Source organism: Mytilus trossulus, chromosome 2 (assembly GCF_036588685.1).
Source record: "Mytilus trossulus isolate FHL-02 chromosome 2, PNRI_Mtr1.1.1.hap1, whole genome shotgun sequence".
NCBI classification, from domain to species: domain Eukaryota; kingdom Metazoa; phylum Mollusca; class Bivalvia; order Mytilida; family Mytilidae; genus Mytilus; species Mytilus trossulus.
In genome coordinates, this window is record NC_086374.1 from 39,108,437 (window position 1) to 39,135,175 (window position 26,739).

Here is a 26,739-nt window from a genome sequence, read left to right on the forward strand (position 1 = left end):
ACTGCTAGTAATATCAGACCTGTATTCTCTATCGTATGTGTTTGTTAATGTTGTTTTAGGCTTTGATCTTTCAAAAACTGCTAGTAATCTCAGACCTGCATTCTCTATCTTATGTGTTTGTTAATGTTGTTTTAGGCTTTGATCTTTCAATAACTGCTAGTAATATCAGACCTGTATTCTCTATCGTATGTGTTTGTTAATGTTGTTTTAGGCTTTGATCTTTCAATAACTGCTAGTAATATCAGACCTGTATTCTCTATCGTATGTGTTTGTTAATGTTGTTTTAGGCTTTGATCTTTCAATAACTGCTAGTAATATCAGACCTGTATTCTCTATCTTATGTATTTGTTAATGTTGTTTTAGGCTTTGATCTTTCAATAACTGCTAGTAATCTCAGACTTGTACTCTGTATCTTATGTGTTTGTTAATGTTGTTTTAGGCTTTGATCTTTCAAAAACTGCTAGTAATCTCAGACCTGCATTCTCTATCTTATGTGTTTGTTAGTGTTGTTTTAGGCTTTGATCTTTCAATAACTGCTAGTAATATCAGACCTGTATTCTCTATCGTATGCGTTTGTTAATGTTGTTTTAGGCTTTGATCTTTCATAAACTGCTAGTAATCTCAGACCTGTATTCTCTCTTATGTGTTTGTTAATGTTGTTTTAGGCTTTGATCTTTCAGAAACTGCTAGTAATCTCAGATCTGTATTCTCTATCTTATGTGTTTGTTAATGTTTTAGGCTTTGATCTTTCAATAACTGCTAGTTATCTCAGACCTGTATTCTCTATCTTGAGTGTTTGTTAATGTTGTTTTAGGCTTTGATCTTTCAAAAACTGCTAGTAATCTCAGACCTGTACTCTGTATCTTATGTGTTTGTAAATGTTGTTTTAGGCTTTGTATTGATCTTATGAGTTAAGCTCTTTTTAAATAATTCATATAGTTTGTTTATATTATGTGGTGCAGTTACACGCCTGTCCTAGGTTAGAGTAAAGGTTTGGCACCCTCAAACATATTCAACTTTGCCATATTTTGTATGTTCTAGTCCCAAGTAAGGAGCCTGTAATTCAGTGGTTGTCGTTTGTTGCTGTACATAAAATAAAAATTGAGAATGAAACTAAGGAAAATGTCAAAGAGACAACAACCTGACCAAAGAGCAGATAATAGCCTTAGGCCACCAATGGGTCTTCAATGCAGTGAGATCCCACACCCAGAAATGGGCCTCAGCTTGCCCTTAAATAAAAGTGTGTACTAGTTCAATAAAAATGCTCCTGACTTTTGGACAGTCACAAAAATTAGCATGGTTGAACATGTTTTGTGAGATCACAATCCACCCTCTATACCACTATACCTCTACAATGTAGATATGGTATATTTCTATTGTTTTATATATATATTTTGCCAGTAGTTTTCTCATTTGAATTTTTGCACATTTGTCATTGCTGGGTCTTTTATAGCTTGCTATATTGTATGGTGACCTATTGTTGCTTACTTTTATGTCATTTGGTTCCTTCATCCATCCATCTTAAAGACTACAAACTTCAGTGTCTATCATTGTCAAATTAATTTGTGTGCAACAATTTTGCTAAGAGAAAATAATGGCAACATAGTAAAATTAAGAATCAATATAAAATAAGTTTATTGTTCAGACAATATCTGATACACAACCATAATGAGACAATCCATTATGTACAATGATGGAGCTACAACAACTACTTAAATCATATCATCGCTGACAGTTCTTCCCATAATTATTATTATGTATAACTTCCCATATAAATGTTTAGTATATCTATGTCAAATGAAAATAAAGTGTGAATACTATCCAACATGTATTTATCACTGGGGGGATAAATTTATGTCATTATTATTATTATTATTATGTTAATTCATCTTTGAATATCTGATCCTGCTGATTTAAATGCTAGCAGACAATTTCTGTAAACTCTGATTTTTATGTCAATAAAAATATTCTACCGACTTTACTTTCACCACACTTACGATTTTTGTATCTAATAAATGAAGTTTTGATAGACCTATATTAACATTGACAAAGGTCATGAGCCCTGGTTATTTTCAATACATAAGGTCTATAAAAACTTCCATACTTTCTTCATAACCTTACCAGTCTTTTAACTTGACAAAACTTCATCATTAACACATTATTTTCACCTGACATAATAATTTCCTAATTACTCTGGCCAATTCTGAAGTTTTCGGTCTTATCTAATCTCAGATTAGTGAGCTGCCAGTAGCGTTTTCAGTCGATGATAAGATTTTAATTGTTGAAAAGAATATGAAATAAAAATGTTTGAACAAACGTTTTGCTTTGATATGTCATGCATGACCATAAAGATCTCCATGAATCAGTAATTGTACTGAAATGAGTAAACAACAAATGTTTTCAAAAGATGCTTTAAAAGGCAGTACCTAAATTATACTTTTTAAATAGGCCAATGATCATAATGTGCAATTTGTATGTATTGAATACTTAATGTTCATATATATTTTGTTTGAATTAATTTAAAAACAAATTACTTAAATGGTAAGCAGGAAGCTAAATTCAAAACATTGCTGAATATTCATAATTGGCTTTTGCAGACCCTTAAATCAATATATGTAAAATGTTCTAGTGTAAAGGATGGGAAATAATAAATGATATGATGTACAAGATGATGTCCTTTTTGATGATGAATGGACTACATGACAATATATGACTCACGGGTATACATTGTAAAAGGCTTTGTTAGTTAATATTTTTAATACCAATAATATGCTGTAATTATATATATTTTCAAACAAATATATACAGCATATCCCTCTTACCAACTGTGATAAATCTCTTTTCATGGAATGTCACCAAATTACATATAGGTTCACTTGGTAAATCTGTTCTATATAATATTATTCACATACACACACATACTTTTTTTTGTGATAGATATGTACTTAAAAATCTGAATGATATATATCATAATTGAAGTTGCAAATATTCTTGAATTTCAAAACAGTCGCAAAAATCTTTGCATCTGTGACATATCTTGTTACTAGATTATAAAGATAACTGACCTACTAAGTTTATTTTTAGACTAGTACCTTCCAGTGAAGTATCTATGAAGCAAAGCAAGAATCAATACCTATAATTTTGAGAAATCTGAAATCAATTTAATTACTTATATTCAAATTCAGGATTTGTTTCATCCCTATTTAATTATCCATCATTCACACTGCACACAATATGCACTTATTTGCTATAGACTATTATGACATAATATGTGATATAAAAACATAACAATGGTTATAAGTGAAACAATAACACCTCTATAGAATGTTTATTATACACACCTGCTTAACTTTATACTCTTAATCCTTCTACTGAAAGCCCAAAATGTATTGTTCTCTATCATACATGTAAACAATTATAAGTAGTACTGCAACATTACATTGGACAAAAATAACCCAACCCTGTGATTTCATATGTTAAAGGTATTACTACATTATGCAGGTAAATTATCATAATAGAAACTATCATTATCCTTTTTCTTTATAAAAAATAATAATAATTGAATCATTGATTTACAATATGTGGCAATATTTTTGAAATTTGAAATAATCTTTTAGAGACAATCTTTGAAATATGCATTTACAACCATTTGGAATCCTTTTGCATGCAACTTAAATAGAACCCATACTAATGAAATGTAAGCCCCCCTTTTCCACACAATAAAACATGTAACGCTGCGTAATGATTTTTTTTTAGGAAAACAATATAACTTCAAGGTTTTTCAACAGAAAATTTGATAATGTCCAACTAATGGTAGGCATGCAACTTCAGGACAACAATTCAAGTCCTAATACCTTATAAACTTAAATTATACCATCATTGTTTAAAGGAAAATTCTTTACTTGAAAAATTTATCATTGGTTCAATCAAATATATAATTATTTTTGCAGATTTGACAAACAGTACTATATATCAAATACCTATTTCAATTTTTTTTCTCTTTTATGACAAAATAAAACATCAAATATTTAAAACAATAATTTGTGTAAAAATTAAGTTTTAGTTAATAATAACAAGTGTATAACAATAATTCAACAACATAAAAACATTAAACAAACAAGAACCAGTTCCAGTTTAACAAACTTTGCACACAAACCCTTAGCTACACCAAAGAAATGCATCCCTCTCAGTCTCCTCTTAGGATCAGTTTTAATAAAAAAAACTGTAAACACAAATTCCCTTAACTATTCAAGTAAAAATTGTACACTATATATATATATTTTTGATCATGTTGTAAGTTAAATGAGATAAATAAATAAATACAAAAAAAATTAATACTTAAGGCCATAATAAAAATATTCCAAAACTATTTTTCTTCAATAATAGAAAAAGCAGGCATATTCTATTTCTACACTTTTCTGAAAATCTGTTCTTTAAACTAAAAAGAAAGAAACCAGATGAGGAAAAAAGAGTAATATTTTTATAATGGCCTTTTTTAGCACTTTTTACTGTCAGGTTTCTACTATGAAGGATACATAAAGCACCACATAGACACTTATAATTCAACAAAAAAGTGATTATATTCTACACATATATATCACTAGTATATGCTCCTTCACATATAATACTAGTGGGAATTAATCATATCTTAATTTCTACACAATCAAAGTTTTACCATTTATTTTGCTTAAAGCTTTGCATCTTGAGTAGACATTTGTAAGATGTATGAAGAGACAGTTTTAATAAACTCAGGACTCCATAATTGACAGTGTGATGTGTGATCTAAAGATTTCAAATTCAATTTGATTGGTGAATGTATTCTTTGACAACAACATTAAGAACCATTTATAATGAAACAAATTGTTGGTTGCTTAAACAAACGTGACTCCTCAACTCTACCCCTACACGGGAAAGGTTTTTCGTTAAAAGAATATAATCATAAAAAAAATCAATTTAACATTCCTAATAACAAGGCACCTGATACAATGCTTAAACAAAATTTATGTAAAAATGTAAGCATCTTAAATAAAATGGATTAAGCATATTTTAGGGTTCATTTCACAATGTATGACCCCTATACAATAAAAGATTAATTCCCAAACGCCTTCCTTTATAACAAACAGTACTAATGACCTGGCTCTTACACAAGAATGGAATGTAACTATCATGTAAATAAAATTCACATGCACAAAAGATATACTTGACAAATAATTGCCAATTATAATTATTCTTCATTTTAAACATTTTGATATTAGTATTTTTATGTATTAATGAAAGAATATTAGGTGTAACAAGTTTCTTCTGATAAATTTAGCATTATGTTAAGTTTTAATTAATTATGAGGATAATTTGATGGGTAACTGAGTCCATACTTTGCACCTTTATTTCTATATTATGCTTAACACTGACAGTGCTGGACTTTGAGATCAACAATTATGTGAATAATTTTATATTAAAAATAAAATTCATTCTTAATATTTATATATCATAAAACAATGTGAAATTTTGATTTGCTTCTAATAAATATAGTGCCAGTTTAAAGTTTCTATAAATGAATTTGCAAGTAAAATGAATATGTGCAACCCATAAATGCAAATCCTGTTATTTCAAATGCAAAATGCACTAAAAACCAAATGCCAAATGTTTTCCTCTTTTTTTGTACACCATCAAAAACCCTGATTTTTGTGCTTCATTTAAGGCTTGCTTTTATCACATTTTTAGAGGTAGTGTCCCTCCATAGTCTTAAAATCTAATATTGTTGAACTACTTTTCCTTTTCTTTCTTCACTTTTTTGTTAAGTTTTGCTTGTTGTTCATCTGCTGTCATATTTCGTGGTACAAGGAAAACATTGCCATCACTGGATTGCTGTAAGGAATAAAACTGGGGATCATATGGTCTTCCATTTTCATCACGTAAGGACTGGAAAATTTCTCTGTACAGGACTCCAAATTTGTCTTTCATTTCCCTTGCTTGCTTGTCAATCGTGTGTCGCTCCGCTAAAAGTCGATCTCTTCTCTCACGTAGGGAAGACATATTGTCCTCTAGATCTACAATCACATCCATCTTGCGTTTCCTGCAGTTTTGGGCAGCAACTTTATTTTTGCCTCTGCGTCTGATATCTCTGATCAGTTGAAGCTGCTGATCAGAAAATTTATGCATCTGCAAAATTTCGTTGAATTCTTCCACTGGTGATTCAATAACTTGATCAAGAGTCAGTGGAATGTTCAATTCAGCAATGCGTTTTTTGTCACGACAGTGTGGTCCTTTCTGCCTAGGTTTATCGTTGTTGTATGTATATTTCTTGTACTCTTTGGGTTCCTGTCCTGGCTGTAGCGGGTAAGAATGATTATGATGAATATGCTTGGATCTTGTCATGTCTATTTGGTAATCAGTATCATTAGATACAGAGGAACAATTTGATTGGCTATCACTGTTGTTGTACCCATTGTAATTTTTGTTGTTATTATTATTATTGTTATTAAAATTGGGACCTTTGTAATTTGGTGATTCACCATAATCTTGACCCCCAGTTGCTCCACCTGCACCATCAAAAGGAGACATAACGGAGTCACTGAAGTTATCCTGAAAAAGTAAATATATATAATTCAAACAATGTCATATAGCGATAGAATATATCTCAATGATAATTATAAAACATTTGTTTTTGAATTTTCACTAGATTCAAGACACAATCAACACTGACTTAAAACTAGTCCTCTTGAACTGTAGATAGTTCTTAATCCACTCTCAAACTAGCCCTGTAAATTACTGTAAATGTCTGGTAGTAAAATCAAGAAAAGAAAGACAAGCTTAAACTAAAATAAGGACACAAAATATATTGCACAATATGTTTTTTCCTTAATTTAGTTTTAGTCTTAATTTACTTTACCATGGATACCATTTATTTATTCCCTCATGTGTCAGTGCTTTTGCAATGAATAAAGCGAATCTTTGGTATCATTTTATAACATCTTTAAATAATTTCATTTCCTCTTTTACTCAATACAAGTTCATACCATCCCATGAACCATCCTAATATAAATTTGAATACAGAAATGTTAAATATTTACTTGTACTGGTGATCCAGAACTACCCATAGATACTCCTGACTCACTACTCTCTTCGTCAAGCATATGCATGGAACGCAAGCCATCATTTAAGGCCAACTCAGTAATGTTGTAATCTGTTAAATTTTCAGTGTTAATGATGTCAGGCAGTAGCTCTTCTACTTCTTTCAAGGATTCTGTTTGATTCATGGGACTACTATCATTGAGGAAAAGAAGATCACCAGTCTCAAAATCACGCTGGCTTGTCATACCACAATCTGGATTTGAGGGTGTGAAATTACCATTTTGCTGGCAAGTACCTAATTTGATAAAATAACAAATATGTAAAGATATAAGCTTAAATTTAGTGCTTCATACAATCAATGCATATATTTAACAATGAATTTCCAACACAAGAGTATAAATGAGTTTAAATTAGACAGGGATGGGGTAATCGTATTCTGTAATCGTAATCGATTGTAATTGATTACATGTTTTCAAGTAATCGACAGTAATCTGTAATCGAAGACATTTTCGATTACATGTAATCGTAATTTAATCGATTACAGCAAAAATTTGGATGTAATCATCGATTACTTTTCGATTACATTTCGATTACTTTAGTAAAATAGTTTGATGAAAAATAACCTATTTCAGAGGAAGATATGTATGCCATCACTTAGTAGTACAGATAAAATATTATGCATCAACAATACTTAAGAGTTGAGCAACTGCTTTATTTCTATCTATTGTCTCCAGCTGCATTATGAGCAACCAGATCCCCTATACCTTAAATTTACTTTATATCTAGCTTTTGGAACAAATGGATGAATATGCTTGTTAATAACTCAATCTTGAGCTTTAATATTAAAATAAGAAAATAGATTTGAAATAATAAAATTAAAAATAAACTGTCTAAGATGTTATTTAAGCAATATCTGTCTTTCGTTAAGTTCTGCCCTACATTTTTATAAGTAGTAAGCTTATTTGTATTAAATTTCCTGATATCATCATTTTCAATCAGAGCTGAAAATAAAGCTTAGAATAGAAAAACAGTTGATTTCTTTAATGTTATGATATACATGTATATTAATTAAATTAAAAAAAGAACACAAAATCCTTTTAACAACCAATGACAATGCATTGCAATTCTTTTTAGAAATAGATAAATGTATCCCTTTGACACTATAAATATTTTTTTGTATATTATTTGATTGTGGAAGTATCAAATCTTAACAACATTCTTGTCTTTACTAATTAGATGATCAAAGTCTTCTCATCAATAACAAACATACTTTGTTTTTATTTCAATTATCTTATGTCTATTATTAAGAAGGAAATTTACAATATTTGACCCCAGGTTATAAATTGTACTCCAGTGGCAGTTAAATAATCTGTAATTAGGTTGGTTATCCAAACAAAAGGTTTAAATCATGCATGTCATTATAAAAAAAAGTTTGATTTTAAAAATTAGCTGAACTAATTAATTATTCTATTTTTTTTATATAAATTTTACTTAAACATTATAATTAACTATGCTATAATATGTTTTTAACGTAAGTTAGTAAGAAAGCAAAATTTTTGAATATCATTTAGTTATGAATAAGTGATTGTTGCAATGCGATAACATCTTTCATTTAGGTTGAAAGTCAAAATTTCAAGATTTTTTGAAATATTTCTAATCTTCATTAAGAGATTTTATAAAAAAAAAACCTGGTATTAGCTTATAATTTAGAAACAATGCTTTAAATGATGCATTTGGTAAAGTTCTTAATTTCCACCATTTACAAATGTTAAGAGCAATATAATTGTGTTTTACTAATGTTATTTTTTGTTGAAATGTTGAAGCATGTAATTGACGGTAATCGAAAAGTAATGTAATTACCTTTGATAAAGTAATCGATTGTAATCGATTACATACTAAAATTTGAGTAATCGATTATTAATCGATTGCACAAAAATCCTCCATGTAATCGATTACATTTGTCAGTAATCGTGCCCATCCCTGAAATTAGAATCATATTCAAAACAGTGTGGTCCTGGCCATTGATTGACGACCTAAATTATCCAATTGACTGGGACAGATTAGGTGAACGTTTGTCGGTAACAATCACTGCTCACTATGTACTTGTTAAAGACACTGAATCTGTGGGGTCACCAAAGGTTCTCAACACCTAAATAAAGCAATTCGAAAAAAGAATCCGGAATAATACGGAGTGTTGATTTATATCAATAATATAAATCAAAACATAAAGGTTATTCCTGAATAATTTTTCGTATAATTTTATTATTAAAGGCGTTAAGAACCTTTGGTGACCCCCACAGTTTAAATTCTATAATAAGTAAGAAGTGAGCAATGGTCGTTACAGACAAACGTTCACCTAATCTGTCCCAGTCAATGGGATAATTTAGGTCGTCAATCAATAGCCAGGACCACACTGTTTTGAATATGATTCTATTTGTAAATTTAATCAATCTTATAAACATATAGTTTTCTAACTAAGTTGTAGAAAAAATGACAAGTAATACACTGCCAATATATTTATCTCTGCTCATATTTTATTATGTAGATTTCATTTGATACTTCAATTTTAATTCATCTCATAGGTAAATTTGCCAGTACTTCATGCAAATTCTCAAGATTCATAATTTTTAAGTTCTACTTTGTATAATTTCACTATACCTGAGTTGTCGAATGAATTGTAAGATGGATTCATGGAATTATTCATAGGTGGAACAGGCATTGAAGCATTCTGCAATAACACTGATGACTGGTTGTCTCCAGCTGTTGGCATGGTAATATTTTGTATCATGGCAGATGATTGGTTGTCTCTACCTGCTGCTGGTACTGACTGGATTAACTGCATAAGAGGTGATGACATATCTGATTGGTTGTACATGCTAGCATTATGACCCATCAAAGCATGCATACTTTGAGGCATACCATTGTACATGTTTCCTGAATTATTCTGGGACAAATTCAACATACTGACAATATCTTGCCACCGTTCCTCGAAGCTTTCTCCCTGATTGTATGGATTTGTCTGTAAATAAAAAGTACCATTAATAAATACTTTGAAAAAATGTTTTTCAAAAGACAAAATTTTATAATAAAACAAATTGAGTTCCTATGTACTCGTGTTTCACATATCTGTTCAAGGACAATAACTAAAAAGCAAATTTTTTTCTTACTCTTGTAATGTTTTTTTTTATAATTATCTTAGAATCAATGGCTTGAGAAAAAATGCAATATATTTTTTCTGGTGTTTTTATAATTTATAGATGGCCCAACATATGTCAAAGGCAATGAAATACGGAAGTTGACCAACAGTTGTCAAAGGCAATGAAATAGCTGACCAATAGTTGAATAAGGTAATGAAACAGCTGACCAACAGTTGTCAAAGGCAATGAAATAGTTGACCAAAAGTTGTCAAAGGCAATGAAATAGTTGACCAAAAGTTGTCAAAGGCAATGAAATAGTTGACCAACAGTTGTCAAAGGCAATGAAATAGTTGACCAAAAGTTGTCAAAGGCATTGAAATAGTTGACCAAAAGTTGTCAAAGGCAATGAAATAGTTGACCAAAAGTTGTCAAAGGCAATGAAATAGTTGACCAACAGTTGTCAAAGGCAATGAAATAGTTGACCAAAAGTTGTCTAAGGCAATGAAATAGTTGACCACAATGTACCTGATTATAATTTGTTTGTTGTGGAATGAAATTTGTCATATTTTGCTGCTGTGTCTGCTGCTGATCTACATTCTCATGAGGTATCCTAAGGGACTGATATTGAGGCTCTACATGGGTTGGCATCATATATTCTCCAGAGGACTGTGGCATTTCATTCATCACAGGCATAGTGTTTTCATAGGGCATATAGTTCTGAAATCAGAAGACAATATCATTAAAATTGTTGTTGAAAGACAATGCAATAAAAGCATGATATTTAGGTAAGCATGTGCATGCAAAGGTGTGCAACAATGTGTATGGTAGTGTACATTTTTTTTTTCATTGATGTCATGGTTATATATTTATTTTCCAATTTTAGAAAGACAATCTAATGATGCTAGGAGAAATGGTTAAGCATTTAGGTTACCCTTAGAAAACCAAACACTTATCTAAATCAAATAAATAATGATGGCCTCCTAAACTTCTGAAGTTTTTATGGCTTCAGTAACATTTTGCTGTTGTATATAAAATGTTATAGAATACTTTGAAGAAAATGCGAAACCAGTATTCTAATCTTTTTTCCACTTCAAAGAATCTTCTTAATTAAAAACTAACTCAGTATGCAAAAGAACTCTATCAATTTCTAGAGAGATGTTTTAAAATGTTTTGTGGCACAAAAACTTATTTCTGATTTCAAACTAAGTAGAAAATTTACTTAATGTTTGCTTCAGGTAACCTCAAAATATGACCTTTTATCTGGGACTACAAAGAGAGAGCTACATATGCAGGAAAAGTTGAAACAATCAATATATGTGTTCAAAATATTCTAATATAAAATTCTAACACTATTGATCTTTTACCTAACTTTTAATAAATCGATCTGTCTTGCATGTTTGAGTTTTACCGCCAGCCTTAACTGGAACTTGACAAACAGAGACACCTTATCCACTTTTTAACTGTCTATGTTGAAAAATAAATGCCAATGATCAGGAGTAAATGTTTTTTACTATGATTTTTGAGAAAACTCACAATCATAATACATGTATAGAAATGTGACCAATTCTCTAAAATAACATACTGAAAAGGAAGCTTTGAGAAAGATATTAACACCATGTAATTAAACTTCTGTTTTTCTTTTCAATCAAAGTCAAACAATCATTGGGAAATGTTTAGTCCTTCAATAGACCAAATGCATTTGACCTATCACTTACAGTATAAACTAGCAACTGATTTATCATGAAAATAATGGACATGTACACCTTACATCATAAATAGACCAAGAAATTGAGTTCAAGGACAACATAATATACTTAAGTGCCAAGTCTTGACCTACACTACATTTGTGATTGGTTTTTTAAAACTATTGCTTTCCAGAGAAAGCCATTAAATAATACATTAAAATAAGCAAACACAGTCACCCCAATTAAAGAAGTCTGTTTTTCAGACGGCGACATATATTATTTCAATTTTTTTCTTTAGAAAATAATTTAAATTGCTTGATATATAATTAATACAATAAAACTGCTTTTACATTCAACCAAAAAATTATTGCATACATAAATCAGTAGCAACATCAATACTTTTGTGTCCAATACACACAAAATGACTGACAACAAAGGCTTTATAAATATCAATGATTGTATGGAGCCACTCCCACTGCATTGATTAAATACTCTTTTTATTAAACTTGTTTGGGTCTCTATATATTAGAGAGTGATATTTAATGGTTTGTATTTTCTAACAATAAACTGTTGTATTGATACCATTGCACAATAACTGTAGATTGTTAATGGATACCTTATAGTTTAGAATTTCTAAAGGACTTCATAATAACACCTTTTTTTCAACTACATGAAATAGCTTCAAAAACTGTCTTCCATGTCAAATCTTTTGATCACAGTACAAATACTTGTCATTTTATAGGGGGCCTATTTTGTATTATAGCTCACTATACTATTCAGATTTTGCTCATAGTTGAAGGTCTTATGGTTACCTATAATTCTTAAATTCTACATCATTTGGTCTTTGGTTGAAAGTTGTCTCATTGGCAATCATACCACATCTTCTTATTTCTATATGAAATCAATTACTTTATTAGTTTCTTCTATATATAAAATAAGATGTTAAAATAAAAAGTTAACTTCAATTTAACATTTTATAATGATTTAGATTAATTGATTAGCAACATAGTACACCTTGCAGGACCCATTTACTATTTTATTTGTGAAAAGTATCCTGAATTTGAGAAACTACCAATAACATTTCATTTTGATCTACTTTTTGTTTCACATTAATAATTAACTAGCTCTAAAAAATAACAAATCTAAAGCTATCTTAACAGTGGCGGATGCAGGTATTTTCGAAAGGGGGGTGCTAGCCCAGGGCAAAGGGGGGGGGGTGCAGGGGGGTGCAAACATATGTCCCGATTCAAATGCATTGATCGGCCAAAATAAAGGGGGGGTGCGGACCCCCGGAACCCCCCCTCTGGATCCGCCACTGATCTTAATATCCTAATGTTTTGTTGTGTGGATGATTTATGGTATAATTAAAGGTCTGTTGACAATTATAATGATGCAGTGTGTATTGACTCGGAACATACAGAACAAATAAAACACCTTATTGTTGCCAATTATGTATTATTATAAATATGTAACTAAATATTTGATTGAATGCCAGTCAGATGTAATGATAGTTTTTTCTGTATAAAGTTACAAATGTTCCTTATTATAGAAGGTTATTAACAAAAAATGAACAGTTACATACAATGTCTTAACATTTATTTACATAATACATGTAATAAAAGGTAAAAACGTCAAGAAAAAAAATATATTTCCAGTTAAACAGACATTACATCTCTGCCCCAAAAAATAAACTATTCAAACAATTTTCCCAGTGTAATTTATTTGAATTTTAAATCTAATAGTTGATGCTGATCAATCACTGCCACATGTATGCTAGATGCTTATCATCTTCTTTTTTTACTATTTTTGATTGATCATTGGGTGTTTAACACCACTTTCAGTGATATTGTGCTATTACATGGTGGTCAGTTTCTGATATGGGTAACAAAACAACATGATTTTAAATATATCTCTATTCTAAGCTTGTTTTGTAAGATCATTATATCCTTCCCTTTTCTACACTGCCTATCCATAAAGTACAAATTCGTTATTTACACAATATCTATCTACATTGATATTATATCTTTGTTGAAAGAACAATTACCTGGTATTGACCATTCTGTACATTTTGCTGCTGTGGGACTTGCTGCAGTTGTTGAGAAGTCTGAGGGGGTGGGGGAATTCTATTTCTTCCACCTACAGGCACCCATTCACCTAAAATCAGATAAAAACATTGCAAAACCCTAAGCCTTTCTTTGAAATTAACTTTAAAAAAAAGGCAATAACTAAAATGGTACATGAAGTTAAGTTTCTTATTTGGAATATTGTGTCATGTACTATTTAGGTATAGGGGAGATCTTGCTAATCATGTTTAACCCTGCTGCATTGTTTGTGCCTGTCCTAAGTCAAGAGCCTCTAGCCTTTCCAAGTCTTGTATGATTTTTGATTAAGTTCATTTATATGTTTTGGAGTTTAGTATGACTTCCTATTTTCATTGAACTAGTACATATTTTTGTTTAGGGGCCATCTGAAGCATGCCTCTAGGTGTGGGACCCATTGGTGGCCTTGGCTGTTTTCTTTTCTGCTTTGTTCTTTGGTCAGGTTGTTGTCTATTTCACACATTCTCCATTTCCATTCTCAATTTTTATGTCTGTTAATTTAGAAACATTACAGACTTCCTGACAACTCCTTATTACCATATTCTTGGTCAATTGATTTCAAGCATAAGAATTGATTTTCCCTTTTCAATTTACTAAACATAAATCCAAGTATGGTGTGCGCCAGATAATTACCTGATCAATTTTTACAAGGTAAATGTTTTATATTAAATATTCTATTTACTTGACAAGATCTTATCAATCTTAATTGTTTAGCAACAAATTTTAATTAAGATCATACATTATAAGTTTTTTCTTGCAGCTCAAACATTTTTTTCAAGAATTTTTAACTATAATCAACAAGCTTGTGTGTTATCTAGTATATACATTAATTATAGTTTTCTACCTATGGCATTTCAGCAGCAAGGTATATAACTATTATTTCTTATTCCAAGATGAAATATGTTTCAATGTGATTCTTAAACATATGAGCAAGTGAAATAAATTGAAACAGTTTCAGTGTAGCTTTTTTTATTGAAATTTACACCCCAAATAATCCTAAATTATATTTTGGTAAAAGTTGACAAACTCATCTGAAATTAAAGTTTTAACCATAGTAAGTCATGACAGTTATGCCTAAAAAACTGAGACTTACTCTAAGTGAAACTTATTATTCAAGACAATAGACCATTTGTTATAACAAACAAGATACTGAAAGTTGTATTATTATTAGAACACCACGTTGAATATTCCTGTAATATAAACCAAAGGAAGTTGTCCTGTGTTCAATAAGTTTTGATGGCAAATTGAAATTTATACTAGTTTTGTAGTCATAAGAGGAAGACTCAGATGTACATTTTCATTGGAAGTCCTATTTATCATGTTATTTAATGGCTATTCAGTCCTAATTTGAAATTTGAACTAGAAATAGACCATATTGCCAATATAACATACCAGTTTCTCCATCTCTAGTAAAATTCTCTGATCTCCATTGCTGTTCCTGTTGACGGCGCTGTTCTTCAAGTTTTATTCTCAACAGTTCTTCCTCCTTTTTCTGTGGAAGAAAAAGAAGTTAATGAATGAATAGTTACTTTTTGTTTTAGATATCATTCACACTTGTTTTCTTCTTTGTCATGTTTGTAGCAAGGAAAAAAAGATTATTTTTTATAAGACTAAAAAAATGTCGCCCTGTTTTGCATTAAGGCACATGATGTTCATACAGTAAATTAAGACTAAAATCATGATCAGTAATATTGATAGCTTGATATTTACCATTCCTACTATGTTTAAGTTTTTCAATCTTGCTGTACAAGAAACTTTACGGAAATAATGAAACAAATCACATTTTACAGCCATTGTGACTGAGCACTTACTTTGATTTGTTCTTTTTGTATCTCTATTTCTCGTTCTCTCTCTAGCTCTTTCCTTAGGTTGATGTCGAACACCTCCTTTCCTATCCCGAGATCTATATCCTGCCTCCATAGTACCTCAATGAGATCAAGATCCTGGAAAATACAAATATAATAGAAAATATAACCCACATCCTATAAACACAGGAAATAAATGATAATGTCGTGCTTGATGAAAACACATGAGCAAATATATACATGTATATAAATATATTTATATCATAAACTTGTACTTTAATGACTACACAACATTAAATTTACTATTTTGGGAAATCTCAAGTACACTGACTTAATTAGTACATCTGTACCTTCAACATTCTTGTATCTGTATACACCCTGTAATTAAGATGTTTTCAATTCCAAGTTTACTACACATATTTGTAAATTTCCCCTTTTTCTTAAATCAGTTTTTCGGACACATTTTAAAGTTGTGAAATACAAGTGTTTATACTGTAGAATGATATATATTACTATTGTCTTGTTTGTATTATGTAATCCAACAGTAAAATTACAATAAATATTGTTCTCAATTACAGTTTGTGTTTTATATTGAGTTTCATTTCTATGGCCAAAATCTAAAAAATCAAACCATATGGTAATGTTACAATTTATACTGCAACATTTGATATGAACACCTGCAAAATTATAAGAGAAAATATTCAAGATGGAGCGTTACCAATTATGTCATAATAATGAATAGTATTGCATTCAACTTTATTCTCTTGTACAATCAACATTTTTCTTTAATCATGTTAATGATTCACAACAAAAAAGTTTCAAAGCCATAAAAAGTATCCCCCAATAAAACCAAGCACCATTTTGGTAGATCTAATCTGAAAGAATTTTCAACCATGAAAACAATACATAGGCATGAGAAATCAGAAATGCCATATAAAGTCACCTTAATATTGACCATTCAATATGAAATAAACAAAAACAAAATGAGGAAAAATTAATGAGACAGAAACGAAAAAACAAGAAAGCACAGGCTGAAATGTCTTGCCAGCTTTCAACTTTACCAATGAATGAAATTCATGATGCATGGCATACTACAGGTATAACAGAAACTTAAAAATGATCCAAGAAAAAATAAATTCAAGGCTAGATGAATCCTGCTAGACAGACATGTTCAACTTGCAATTATTCATCTTATCTGAGAAATGGACAGCTATTCAAAGCCTATTCGAAAAAAAATCTACTCAACATTCACTTAGTATATGCTTGAAGTAAATTTAATAACATAATATAATTTGCTTTATTAACTAGATTTGCAGATGATAGAATAGTATTTTTATTTTTGAAACAGATAGAAGTCTCTATATTTGTTAGTCAGATATATAACTTTTTTTTTCTAGTTAGTTTACTGAAACCATTTTTATATGAACCCTGGAAAAATGAATTACTAATTAATCTATCAACTTCAATCCTCATCCAAATGTTATATGACCGTCATCCAAATGAAATATGACCCATCTTTTTTCTAACTGTACCCTTGTTAAGTTACCATTACATCAAAACAAAATTGTCTACCTATATGAGGTAACAAAAGCTTCTTTGTCATGGAACAATAAGTTTGAATCAAATGTGTGTTCAGGTAAGTAGGTGTATGACCTCAATTACAAAGCTCTAACCTGACCCGCAGTGTCACAGCCCCAGGACACAAAATCAAGTTCCGTCACTGAAGCCTGACTAATTGAATCGATTCGATGGCGCCTTGGATAAACTAGTAAATACCCTCTTAATTCCATTCAAATGAAAATATTTTTTTTAACTATTTTTTTTATTTTTATTTTAGTTAGTTTTTAAACAAATGTTGAACATATGATTATTCAAGTACAGTGCAAGTTTTTCTTTTATATGCTTCTTCAACTGATAACATTTAAAAACACTATGAACTTAACTACTGGTATATCAACTTATTTGTTCTTTATTACTAATAAAAGTGTCACACCTAACAATTATTTTAAAAAATCTGTTTCCCTTAAATTTATTTTATATGAACACAATGTAAATGTAATAGGAGAGGAAGTAACAAACATGTGAGTCACTTTTTGTGGTTGTCGCCATAGAAACCAAGTAATTATGCATGGAGGTGGATGGAAAAACCTTTAAAAGTAAATAAACATAATATTAAGGTTCACCTGACAGTTACAAAATATTTAAAATTAACAACCATCTCCTTTTTGTCTGTTTCAAGGTAGTTTGCCTACACTCAATCAAGTCTCACACTTTTTTTTATTGATCAGTGGGATATCAGTGGGAAATCATAAATAACCTGATTTGGTGAAATAAGTACATGCAAGTTAAGGTCAAATTAGGTTTATAACCAAGTCTACACAATGATAACACCCCTTCTGAAAATTCTAATATGAATTTATTTGTACTGATTTTTTAAAGATAGGAAAAACACTTAGTTCAGACAACAATTTTCTTTTGCAATTATTTAATGTCCAGTTGCAAATATTAGATGCAATCATTATAAATATGATAACATGTTAATGTGGCATGAATATCAAGACAACTTTGAACTATACCAACATACTGAACTGTTTTTTATCGCTCTGCATTTTTATTTCAAGAGGAAACAGTCTGCAGGAAGACATGTCACGTTTTAAGTATTCAAAATCATTCATTTTCTCATTTTGGGGGATTTCAAAGATGTTTCCAGGATTTTAATAAGTTAAATAATTATTCAGTCTTTGAAGGTACAAATGTATGGTGGGAAACCTGAGGATTGTAACTGAAGTCAGGATAACCTCCTTAAATTATCATATATAATTTATTATCATGCCCCATTTTTACTTTTCCTCATTAAGAACTTCAACTGTCATTGATGGCACTCACTTGATATTATACTGTTGCCAAGAGTAAGAACCTTGGTAATGATTTTCACCAATACAGTTCAGCATGTTAAGCACAAAGCAGAGTTAATCCTCATATTTATATTACATTTTGTACTACTTAATCATCCTGATACATGTATGCCTGTAATATTAATATTATAAATCTCTGAAATTCATTGCCAATGTTCTCACTTAGAACTGGGCTCTTATATTTGCAACTGGACATTTTTTTGTCATTTTTACCTGAAGGAAAAAATAATATCAGAATATTGAGGTCTTGGTGTCAAAATGTGATTTCAAACAATTAAACTTGCTCAAAAGTATTTTCAATCTCATATATATTTGTTTTTATTCACAAAAAAGTGTTTTCTCAAGAATTATTTATACAATTTAGGAGGACTTGTTGTTTAAAAAGTAGCACACTGATCAATACTTTTAGATTGAGGCAAAATCTTAATTTTTGCAAAGTATAAGAAAATTCTATCCGAGGAAATATAAAGTGATGATCCACCTTCAGCCTAAAAAAATACATTTTGACAGTCGAGAAAACTTCCATTATAAAAAAAATCAAGGGAATATTATCTATTAAATAAAATATGTGTCTCAAAACTTCAGACTTTGGACTCCATTTTGTTTGATTTACTTGTATAAGAATAATATTTAAGAAACTTCAACACATTATGTCGATTTGTGTACTTGAAAACTTTATTTTCTGTATGAAAAACGATAAGATCTAGTCAATACCATTTAATGTAAATCAAACAAAAGCCTTGCATATTATATAACCTGAAACTTAAATGGGTTTCTTCTCTCAAGGTTCACAGCAGGGTAACTGAGTAGAAAATGTTGGAAACAATGGAATGTAGTTTATTCTTTGCTGTTGAACATATTTTATCAAACTGATTATAATATGCAAAATACTTGAGAAAACTTCTTAAATAATTTCAAGATCTTATCTAAACATTTAGTCTATAATATTTCAAATCAATCATATTCCATATAACATGTATAACAATGTATAATGTGTACATGCACAAATTTATTATATTTTTTTCTAAAACAAAATCTTTTTTCTCTTTTTTTCAAAACTACTTTCAAATATTTATACCCTTATATTCTGATTTAATTGCCAAGGATCTCAATAAGATGACTCCAGGAAATCTGCACTCTTTAAAATCAAGCAGTCTCACCACTTTCTGAACAGAGGAGTTAAAAATTGCTTCTACATAGAACATGCATAAGTATCAAATTTATTTATTTGCCATTTTTAAAAATCTGCCAGTATTATAAATCCTACATCAACTCTAAGACTTGTTAATCATGTTAATAATTGCTCTAATATTGGTTTTTTCTCTTGTATTTAAAAAATAAATAAATCGGCAATTTGTCCATGGGACACAGATGATCACTTGCATATCATATTAAGTTATAAAGGGACATACATGTAACTGAAGAACAGTTCAAGTGACGCTACTCAAATTTGTGCTTAATTTGAGTTTGGGGGTAATAATTATTGTGTATAAGTCTCTAAGCCTTTGGTTTAATGAGGCTAACTTAAGTTAGAAAAAAGAAACGAAAAAATTCAGCAATATTTTCATTTGTTAACATGTACAGTTATAGCTCTAGAACAGTTAAAGTGACACCACCAAAATTCAAAATCAAACTTTACTTCTTGGTAATGAGCATTGTGTATAAGTTTCATAACATTTAGTTGAGGCAAACGAAATTACTACAGAATGGAAACCATCTTTGAAACGTACATAGCTTGTTGTTCGGTGTCAGCCAAGGCTCCGTGTTGAAGGCCGTACATTGACCTATAATGGTTTACCTTTTTTAAAATTGTTATTTGGATGGAGTGTTGTCTCATTAGCACTCACATCACATCTTCCTATATCTATGTATAGACTGGCCAACATACAGACAAGGGTTAAAACTTAATGCACCCTCCGCTAAATAATCGGTGTCCTCTGGCCCATTTATATATAATCCTAAAAAACATACCGTTATAAAGGTACTTTAAAGGGACATAAATTTTTTTTAGCTTCCCGCTTTTTTGCTAAAATTCATAACTTTTTTTTGTTTTCTTTAATTCAGGTAAAAATTGAAAACATAATTATTAAAAAGAGCACATAAATTAAATAATGCAAATTTTCATATATATTTAAGAAATAATTCCTTCATGTCATGTTCTATGCTCATTTTAACATGGGTAGGCATTATATTTGTCGATATTTTACACTGAGCGTTAGCGAGGTGTAAAATGTGGTCAAATATAATGCCTACCCATGTTAAAATGAGCATAGAGCATGACATGAAGGAATTATTTCGATTCTAATAGGACAAATACGGTATTTTCATAGGTTGAAGCGTACGAAAATATCGTAAAAATCTTTATCTATTCCTGTTTCCTCCCCGAGGAATCTGTACATTACATTTCCAATTTGATAAGTTTAAAAACTATGTGCAGGGAAATTATATGTTGTTTTATGAAAATATACAATAAAAGTTTATGTTAGCTGCTTAAATGTATATATTTTAAAGGATAACGATTGAAATAATGTAATATAAACAGTAAGTTCGTGCGCATGTGTCAAACACAGGGGTCAATATTAGCGCTAGTCCAGTAGTCCAGGACGAATAAAATTGCGTCGGACCAGTAGATTTTGTCAGCTGGTGATCCGGCGGACCAGTAGAAATTCAAAAGGGAAGATCGAAATAAAGTATATGGAAGTGACAAAAGGAAACGCAAATACCAAAAATCATGGGAAAAAGATCTTGAATGGTTGCATTATATAGTAGATCATAATTTAATGTACTGTACAATATGTGAAAAATTTGCAGTGACAGACCTAGATAGGAAATGTATTTTCGAAACTAGATCGTTTAATTTCAGATTGGATTGAATATGGAATATTTCTGGACAGCACTCCAGACGACCTAGTCAGGCACCCTATGGTCCTCCTGAGGATTGTGTTGACGTGGAAGACAATGTTGATATTTTTTCTGTCCTTATCCTGATTTTGATAAAGAAAATCATTGAGATTACAAAAGCCTTTATCAAAATCAGAATAAAGACTATTCCTTTGTTACTGTCTAACTTATGTAAACGTGAAAGCCTCAAAATAAAATTAAACATCTGTCATTTATATTAGTGTTTGTCAAATTAATGTCATTTTTGCAGGACCAGTAGATTTGGAGCCAGACCAGTAGATTTTTCAGTCCACTGGTCCAGCTGGCCAGTTCACAAAAAAGCTTAAATTCGACCCCTGCAAACATACTTTGTGCTCATTAGAACACGGCTTTGTTTACAAAGCGTAATAAGGACGTCATATTAGAATGATTATTAATTCAAGGGGCATCAAATTTTTAGTCACCTACGGGTTTAAATTTCATTGTACTGGAACAAAATGCTAACATGATCATAACTTGTCATGTTGTAAACTACATGTACATAACAAATGTGAAGTCATCATCTTCAAGCATGAAGAAAAAAATATGGAAAATTGATGTCATAACTCAAATTTGGCATTAAAGGGAAACTAGGAAGATCATCATAGTGAACATGTGTTTTAAACTTCAGGTTGATTGAACTTCAACTTCATCAAAAACTACTTTGACCAAAAACTTTAACCTGTAGCAGGCACTTTCATTTACTATGTTCAGCATGTTCAGTGGATCATGAAAGGAGTAGGTTTTGATAAGGGCCTAAAATGGCCCCATTTTTTAGCCTTAATTTCATATTGGGATTTGCAAGCCAATATCACAATGAATAATAGCCAATTCAGTGACTAGATAGAAAATAAGTCTTTTTGATGCAAATTTACGTTCCTTCCTTATTCATGACGACACAAATAGTGCTCATTTTCATTTTCCATGAAAAAACAATGAAAATGGGTAAAATTCCATTGAAAATTTAGACAAGAAACAAAGAGCGCAAATGGGACAAAAAGATCTTTGAACTAATGTTTGTAATGACATTTTACATGTCTAACTTGAATATTAAGGTTGTCGGCGGCTGCGCTCTATGTTTCCTGATCATAAATTTTCACCAATATCCTTAATTTTAACCTTACTGTGATGTAAAATTCAACGCTTTAGAATTAAACTATGACAGAAATTATTGTTTAAAACTTTCTCACATGTCTTTAAGTCAACTCAAAACATTTTTTATCTTGTACATGTAGTATGGAACTTTATAATTGGGGCCAAATATGACCCTTACCGAACTTACTCTTTTGTATAAAATCTCTAATGTAGCATTACATTTAGAACAATCAACCTCATAGAACATGTGTTCTTAGTTTCAAGTTGCTTGGACTTTTAACATCAATAAATTGCATTGCTAAGCGCAGCTGGATACGACTGTAGATGTCCAACCCTGAACTGTTGGGGCAAAATTGGACACAATATTAACACTTAATACAGGTCTGAATTTGGATTGTAATTCAATATTTGACACATAATAGGTTACTGACACAGAATAACTGTAGTCAAAGCACTGTTGGTAACAAAACCCCCAAATATCAATTCTAACCTTCCTTTTAAGGTACAACAACACTAACCAAATTTGAAACAGAGCATCAATTCAAACGTCAAATATACCAGACTAATTTATAAAAACAAAAAATTATGAAAAATAAAAATGACGGATATGAACCAACATCAACCACTGAACTATGTACAATGTACATTAAAAACCTTGTGTTAATTTTATGGATTTCTATTTACTTATACTAAAGTTATTGTCTGGAAACCAACTGTCTTCAAAAGACAACATGATACATGTACCAGTATACCAACATAAAAACTACCTTGATCAAACCTTTTAACCATTTAAGCATCACATCATTCTTCAAACATGAAAAAAACTATGTGCTGGAAACTGATAATTTGTGTGAATTTTGAAGTTCAAAGACCATAACTCTCAGTGAATGGAATTTCTACTTAGCATATTATCAAAATGGCACCACTTTTGTATTCAATGTTTTGGATGTTTTCATTTATTAACTCACAGAGGCGGATTTAGGTGCAGGCCCCCCTTTAGTGGGAAAATTTTTGTTGATTATATAGGGATTCACTGAATCGGGCCCCCACTTATGAAAAATTCTGGATCCGCCACTGATTCACATTCACCTTAAATTTCCACAAGAGGCCTACAGAAGGGTTCATTAACCTTGAATGATTTCAAATACTGTCATACTGTATAGCAACAGCAAATAAAATGCTTCACCAAGTGCAGCCTGATACAAACACAGATATCAAACGCTGAACAGTTCAATGGGGCAAGTTTGGACGCAATATTTTAGCTTGATACTGTGCAATTGAAGATTTCTTCTAAAAAAAATCCAAAAATTTCAAATTTCAAAAACTTGAAGAAAAGAAATATAAACCCCCATAGAAATTAGAAAACCCTCCAAATCTTTTTAGACCCCCTTGGTGTAATTACCCCCCAAACTAAATCCCAGCCTTTCCTTTTAGACACATGTATGGCATGTTGTAATACAATTTCAGAAAGATCAATAAACATAAATACAAGTTATTGGCAGGAATTTGAAAAAGGCTTGTTTTGGACCCTTTTTACCCCCAGCCCAGTTCCTTCATGTTTGAGGCAATTACTCCCAAACTCTATCCTACATGTACAATGTACATGTAGATTTCTCATGATATGGAACCTTGTCATATAAAAAGACAGTAACTGCACGACCACTTTGGAGTTTGTCTCTCACCAGAAAAAACCTCGTCAATTATGAGTGCCTTTATTGCGTCATTTATCAGATAGAGGGGATCACCTGTATCCCTGCGCAATAAACGTTCACCAAGCATCTTAGTGATCGTCATTGTGCAGGATAAACGAAAAATAATTTTTGTTCTGTATGTACTTAATCACAGTTACCAAAAGACAGCAGTGCTGAAAGGCAATTATGAGAATTCAATTTGCCAAATAATTTATGCAATATAGCTTTCCAACCACTCGCTCAACATTGGAAAGGGAGTGACAACACCCCTTAACACACAAATGTTTTTGACAGAAATGCCTCAAACTTGCCTATTATTTGAGCATATAAAAGTGTTTAGAAACAATGTTTTTTGTCCTTATTGCTGTCTTTCTTTTAACATTAAAAGAATGGAAATTCAACTGGCAATCCAATCGTTTCTTGAGAATTGATAATTGCGATTAAATGTTAGACTGCCAACTGCATCTACATTGTACACATGCAAGATAAAAAATGAAAACAACATGTACAGGTATTAAGAAGGAAATTCACATATTGCTGAAGAAAACCTATTTTTAATTAAACTGTTCATACCTCCCTTGACAGACCATCAAACTGAATTTCATATTGACTATTTACACTCGAAGAGACAGAGCTACTTGTGCTACATGTACTGTCAACACCAAGAACAACTTCTTCATATTGCACATTATCATTGCTATCTAAGTTCTGATTGTTGTTGCTTGATTCAACCTCACTTTGGTCATCAGTGTTTGTTTCTGATTGTACATTATTATTGTTGTTTTGCTCTACAGCTGGTGCCCTTGCAATTTCTGGTAAATTATTCAAACCAACCAGAAATGTTTCTATTTGTTGAGCTGAATGAGATCTTTGCCAAACAGAAAATCGTCTTAAAGAACGTAAATCTTGAATAAGATTTTGATATGTCAAATCACTGTAAATTGATTTAGGATTACCACTGCCATAGAAAGAATTGATGTTGTTGTTGATGAAGTTAGTTGGAGCTAATGCAGCTGATGATCCAAGAATAATTTCTTGCACTTCTGGGTAATTTACATAGTGAATGTTCATGTAGTTATTCAAGTCAGTCCTCAACAAACTCAGAACTATGGCAATTTGCACAAGTCCATCAACAAAGTAGTCTTTAAGCATCTTGTCCAATACAACAGGAAGTTCTTTGTGGAATTCCTGTCAAAAGTTGATTGCAATGGGTTTTTTTTTTCGGTTTCTTGTCCTTCACTTTGTGAATTTTTATTAATAAGCTGGTGAAAATTGCTAATCCATAATTTCTTATAAATTTGTAAACATCCAAAATGATTATTAGTTTATAAATAAGGCTAATAACAACAATGCCTTTGTTCCCATTTTTAACAGGGAGCGCACGCGGCTGCCATGACACTGACAGCTACTACAGGGAGAAAATAGACCAGTTTCGTAAAAGTTTGATGTTATAAGTGTATAAATTGTGTAGTCTGGACTGTATTGATATATGTTTGTATCGATATTGTGCGAGATTTTAACTCAAATTCGTGCAACACTCTGTTTCTTCTAGAATCTTCATAACAAATGTGATTCAGCGAATTAGAAAATGACGTCAAGTAATTCGGAATCCTCAAGATCTTTCTTTGTAACAATAAAAAGTTCGAGTTACTCCGAAGGACAACTTCCGCTCACCTTTACTAATTTGTTTCCGGGTAACAAACAGGTGAACCGAGAAATTGATTAAAATACAGAGCCTCTAATGACCTTTTCGCTTCATTTCCCTCCCATTTATATTTCAAGTATCTAAAAAAAAATGATGATTTAAAAAAAATGTCTAAAAATTAAGTATGATATGGCACACCAGTCACTCGACTCTATTTCAATATGACATTTTACCAAACTGGGTCACACAAGATCACACAAATTCCCAGTGAAAATGTGATGAACCCTTAGATCAATAAATATATATAATTTATTTCCATAACAACTACAATAGAAAACTTACTTGTGTCAGAGAAGTATTATCTACCGACATAACAGGTTCTATTTCCATCATCTTGACTATTTTGTATCAATAACACACGTGACCTAATTCACAAGGCAATACACAGATGATAACAACCTGATTTACTCCTGTTTTCCTGTTCACCTGGGATTTGTAACGAATTGAAAATACATTGAATTAATTTGATAAAATCCACAGTTTATGTCGCGAAAAATACATTTCCAATAAGTATAAAATTCATGTACTGTTTCACTTTGATAACACCTTAGACCTCTCAATACACCATTTAATGACAATCCTGACTATGTAAGAATTACAGAAAACGATTGGATAAC

At 30.9% G+C, this 26,739-nt stretch overlaps 1 protein-coding gene across 3 annotated transcripts; it reads right to left on the bottom strand.

Annotated features, from left to right (window-relative positions):
* Positions 1-1,618: 1,618 nt before the first annotated feature.
* LOC134707176 (nuclear factor erythroid 2-related factor 2-like) lies at positions 1,619-26,709 on the bottom strand. Of its 3 annotated transcripts, XM_063566733.1 has the most exons (9): positions 24,991-26,041; positions 15,804-15,935; positions 15,385-15,484; positions 13,938-14,047; positions 10,734-10,925; positions 9,883-10,090; positions 9,730-9,831; positions 7,071-7,366; positions 1,619-6,582 (listed from the first exon to the last, which is right to left on the bottom strand). In XM_063566733.1, exons 1-9 carry the CDS (start codon positions 25,567-25,569, stop codon positions 5,764-5,766), a joined length of 2,538 nt encoding a protein of 845 aa, XP_063422803.1. In that variant the 5' UTR covers positions 25,570-26,041; the 3' UTR covers positions 1,619-5,763. The 3 variants fall into 3 exon arrangements, with proteins under 3 accessions (XP_063422803.1, XP_063422804.1, XP_063422802.1); XM_063566734.1 differs by lacking the exon at positions 24,991-26,041 and adding an exon at positions 26,405-26,709 and having other exon boundaries at positions 9,730-10,090; XM_063566732.1 differs by having other exon boundaries at positions 9,730-10,090.
* Between the last annotated feature and the right edge of the window lie 30 nt (positions 26,710-26,739).